Source organism: Lathyrus oleraceus, chromosome 4 (genome assembly GCF_024323335.1).
Source record: "Lathyrus oleraceus cultivar Zhongwan6 chromosome 4, CAAS_Psat_ZW6_1.0, whole genome shotgun sequence".
In the NCBI taxonomy this organism is placed as follows: Eukaryota; Viridiplantae; Streptophyta; class Magnoliopsida; order Fabales; family Fabaceae; genus Lathyrus; species Lathyrus oleraceus.
The window spans coordinates 406,939,878-406,944,700 of NC_066582.1; the positions used below are offsets into that span (position 1 = coordinate 406,939,878).

At 33.7% G+C, this 4,823-nt stretch overlaps 1 protein-coding gene across 1 annotated transcript; it reads right to left on the reverse strand.

The window, feature by feature from the left end:
- Window positions 1–1,221: 1,221 nt before the first annotated feature.
- On the reverse strand, window positions 1,222–4,515 carry LOC127075714 (E3 ubiquitin-protein ligase DIS1). Its single transcript, XM_051017176.1, has 4 exons — window positions 4,344–4,515; window positions 2,674–2,906; window positions 2,165–2,551; window positions 1,222–1,749 (listed from the first exon to the last, which is right to left on the reverse strand). Exons 2-4 carry the CDS (start codon window positions 2,878–2,880, stop codon window positions 1,429–1,431), a joined length of 915 nt encoding a protein of 304 aa, XP_050873133.1. The 5' UTR covers window positions 2,881–2,906; window positions 4,344–4,515; the 3' UTR covers window positions 1,222–1,428.
- Window positions 4,516–4,823: the final 308 nt, after the last annotated feature.

Here is a 4,823-nt window from a genome sequence, read left to right on the forward strand (position 1 = left end):
CATCAAATCCCCTGTTTCATGTTCCTAATTTATTAATATTGTGTCTTCCACAACACTAGCCATAGAGAAAAAAAATAGTATGAAAAAAGGAGTAAAAATACATGTGAGTTTCAAATGACTCGTGGAAGAAAGTGCTAAGACAAGAGAGAGAGGACACCTAAAACAAAAAGAGGAGACATTGATATACAATATAGACGATCGAGAACATCGTTGCGCATGGTGGCTCGTGGTTGTCTCACATCAAAAGGGTCACTAGAAGGTGGAGGGACATCAGGGCTTGGAGGGCGATGAAATTTTGAGTTTAACCAAAAAAATTTAAGGCGACAACTGTGATGTTAGTGTTGAGAGAAGAAACCGAACAAAGATATGTATAAGTACGGGAGCAGTGTACACAACGTGAATAATACTTTACGAGTTTTTTTATAAGTAAGCAATTGCAATTAAATCACAAAAAGAGTTAGAATAAAGGTGACAAGAGTTAACAAAAACACAATAAAAGCGAGGTCCTCTCAAAGAAGAACTCATGACATAGTGTAAAAATTGATTATTTTAGATTTCTATATAAATAATATAGAAACACTAATATATTTATAGAGTATTTCTATTTTCACTTCAATTTAAAAATTGATTATTTTATATTTCTATAAATAATATACAAACACTAATATATTTAGAGTATTTCTATTTTTACTTCAATTGAACTCTCTCGTTAATATTGCTAACTTAGGTTTGAAATCTAAAAGATTTTTTTTCATAGTGATATTACTAATGATTACTTGTTAGACAAGTTAGGTACTCTCGAACTTAAACTCTCTTAAGTTTGATCCCACTTGTGTTCTTGTATCTCTTTTACAGTATTTTTAATATATTAGTTTCTTTTGCTTAAAAAAAAAACTCACAATAATATACAGTAAAATTGACCATCTAAATCAGTTGGTCTTTGACCCGGATAACTAATTTAAAAAAGAATATTAAAGATAAATTATTTACAACAAATTATCCTCTATATAAAATACATCTTTCCACTTTAGAAAAATCACAAATCCTTCAAACATCAAAATAAGCACACAAGATACACGGCTGATTGACAAACATAACAATGAAGAGTGTCTAACAAGTATGAAGAGTGTTCATTTGCATACAATAAAACAAATATGAAGTAATCTCCTGGTTTTGATCGTAGCTTGTCATCATGTGCCTGCAAAATCTTCTCAATTGATCTCTATCAATAACGTTAATAGAATTGAAATTATCATATTGATAGCTAGAAAGTACTCTTTCTTGTTCATGTATCTGATGTAAGTAAGGATAAGCAAAGAGACATTGCCTTCTAAATTACAAAAAGTAAAACAAAATACATATTCACTACAAACTATTAAGTCTAAAATATAATTTATAATCAAAGAAAGGACATTGTTTTCCTTCTTGTCATTGTTCTTTCCAAATCCTGCCAGTGACCCTCAGCTTCAACTCATTCCGGTCACCGCCCGAAAAAAAGAGAGCCATGTTCCTTTGAATAATGAGACCGTCAAAACTGTCGCGAATCTTGCGGTGACTCTCTCTTATGCTTCTTGGTACTCCCTGCCAAACCATCTTTCTCCCATTTCCACCTACCTCTAGACTGTAGCTATAATTTTTCGCTTCGCTATCATCACCCATAAACCGCAAAAAGGCTATGTAGACATGAGCCATTCCAAGCTGAAAAGCTTCAAAGTGTAGACAGAAGAAGTGGCCAAAACAGCTGAAAACCTGTAAACCAGTGTGTAATCCATAAATCACTTAATAGCCAACTATTTTGTAGAAATAAAAATGAAATGCTTATATCAGACTCTTGTACAAATAGTTTCTTTAAAATAGAACTTCAAAATATAAAACTCGAAGTTACATGTTCCACAATTGGCAATATTGCATATTTCTTGTTTAAGGAAGTAAAGAAAGTGACTATGAAGCACAGACCGGAAACACAACACTGACACATATTTTTTCAGAGATATCGGTGCTACAGAGGTTAATTACATTGCTTAATTCCTACATTCTCATCAACTGATGCAAACAGACATGTGTACTTCCAAACATGCACCAAAATAAGCAATCTACCAACAGACTAGAAAATTTGTTGAGTCAATAGAAGAAAAGGAGAGAAAGTTCAACAAAAGAATAATACCGTTAACATCCATGTGGCATTTTCGACATCTTGAGGATTTGATTTGACATATCGATGGTTAAAAGTGCTACCATTGTGCATGTCCACTTTGTGATCTTCTTTCAAATGGTTCACCAGGTAAGATATATCACCCACAACCGGGCATTCTGAACCAGCATATGGACAGTTATAGGGCTTATATGAACATTGTGATTCATGTTCTGGCTTGTTGTAGTAAGGATATATACCAATGCACCCAAACTCTTTGTATTTACAAGGGAGTGCAAAAGATGCAGCCACCTTTTCCAGTGCTAGACATCTAATATTTCCCAGCTCATGCCTACAAGTAGGGCACCGGTTATGTACTCTCGGTTTACAACCCGAGCATATAGTGTGACCATTCGAACACTGCAATGGCAACAAAAGTAAAGAAGTTAGCAAAATTTTCTTTTATTTTAAGAGGATATTTAATTTGAATCATAAACACAAGAAATCAACAATAGAACCATCGTCAATAATTGATGAACAACCTGATGAATTGGAGGGTACATGGCATTCAGGCATACAGGACACTCTAGAAGCTCACGGACACTGCTTAAAACAGTCCCGGTAGGTTTAGAAGCAGTTTGTACAGGATCATTGACCAATTCAACAACATCGGTTGACTCTTCATTTTGAGGAGGATCAACATCTCTGTTGCCCCGAGTATCATCGAAGAGTGGATTATTCAATGTCATGCTAGCACGATAAATCACCAGCTTCCCTGTGAGATAAGAAAGAATATTAGAAATGGAAATCTATTTGTATATTTAAAAAAGAAAAACTGTCATGGTTCTTCACAACTACTAGCTTTGACCAGTTCTGATCAGCTATGAATAAATAAACCCAAAAAAACAGAATAGAGAAAGACGAAAAATTCTCTGTGTTTATTAACATGACCAGGTCAAATGTGGAAGTTTGCAGGCATAGGGTCAATGAATTGATTCTCAAGGGGGTAGAAAAAAGACAAGGGTATAAAGACGATGAAGAAACACTTGAATCGTAAATTGTCTCTTTCCTAAGCATTGACTTTTGTAATATGAAACATCATCTGATAAAATAGCGGGCTATGGGGCCACTACAGCAGAATGGTGTGGCGGATTTTTTGACAACTGCCATAGGCAATTTGTGAAAGGTCGCTCACCATGGTGGCACCATAGGCCACAATAGCGTGTTTATATGGCCGAATGGCGAGGCAGATTATTTTATTACTGTCATAGGCAATTTGTGAAAGATTGCCACCATGGTGTCACCATAAGCCAGAGTAGTGTCTTTCTACAGCGGATTTAATCAAAGTGTGGTCTAAACAAACCTAAACCTCAAGAAACAAACTACAGAGACACGATGATCTGATAAAGGAGAAAATCAACTAAACGGCACCCAGCAATCATCAAAACCAATCCATTATCCATATCACTAGAAACTAGAAAGCAATCTAAAATAAATTTCCCAAAAGAAAACACATTACTAAATTTTCACCAGTAATATGTGTTTTTCTCCTGAAAATCAACACACATTATACCAAACATACCACAGAACAAAAATAAATCAAAGTCAGAAAAACAAAAAACAAGCACACGTACACACAATGTAATACTCTAACCAAGATTTTAAAAAATGGACTGTTAGTGCAAAAATGGCCACGACAAAATAGTATTAGAAGGTGCTCATACCATTATTCACTGTTTTTATGGTGAAAAAGAAACTGTGATTAATTCAATCAGTATCGCAACACCTATACAGACCAAAATCGCAAACACCCTTTGTGATGATCGCAATCAGTACCACAACATATATAAAGACCGAAATTGCAAAAGCCTTCACACGACTGATTCTAACATACTCATTTTAAACATTGACAATTCAAATACCATCCAATTGACCAGCCAAACAAAAAAAAAACTAAGCAAAAAAAGACCAAACACAAATCTTAGACAGAAAAAACCGTGCAATCCATTCACAAACACAGGGTAATTAAACCCTAACCTATTCAAAATCAAACATGGAACAGATCTACCAAAAACACAAATAATAATCCCAAAATATAAAATCGGTGAACGATACAAAAATGGAACCTTAATCACAGAGTAATCATAAAACTAAAAAACAGAAGAAGCCGAGAAACGAAAAACTAGAAAATGAAGATTGAAGAGAAATATACCTGAAATGGAACGATAAATTGATCAGAGAGAAGATGAAGAAATTCTTTTGGGTGGGTTTAGAGTTTTCAACGAAGTGAAATAAATGAAGAATGCGCGTCTGTAAGTGGAACGAGAATTTTTCAAATTAAAGACATGCAGAGAGAGAGAGTTTTCTCGGGAAAATGCGGATTAGAAAAGGAAAAAAGAAAAACTTAAAAATTTGTAGGACCCACGCTCCTTGTTTCAATGGTTCAATTCTTTTGAATTTGAAGTTCAAAACTGTTTCTTGACTTTCACTATAGGAACACGTCAACTTGATGAAATTCTTAAAATGAGTGTAACTTATAATACTATGTTGTAATGAAGTTGTTAATTTTTTTTTTACATTGACTTAACTATTTTGATAAATATATAAAAAAAATAACTATTTTGATAAATATATAAAAAAAAGTAACAGTTGAGATGAAGAAATAAATAAATAAATAAAAAATTTTAATATC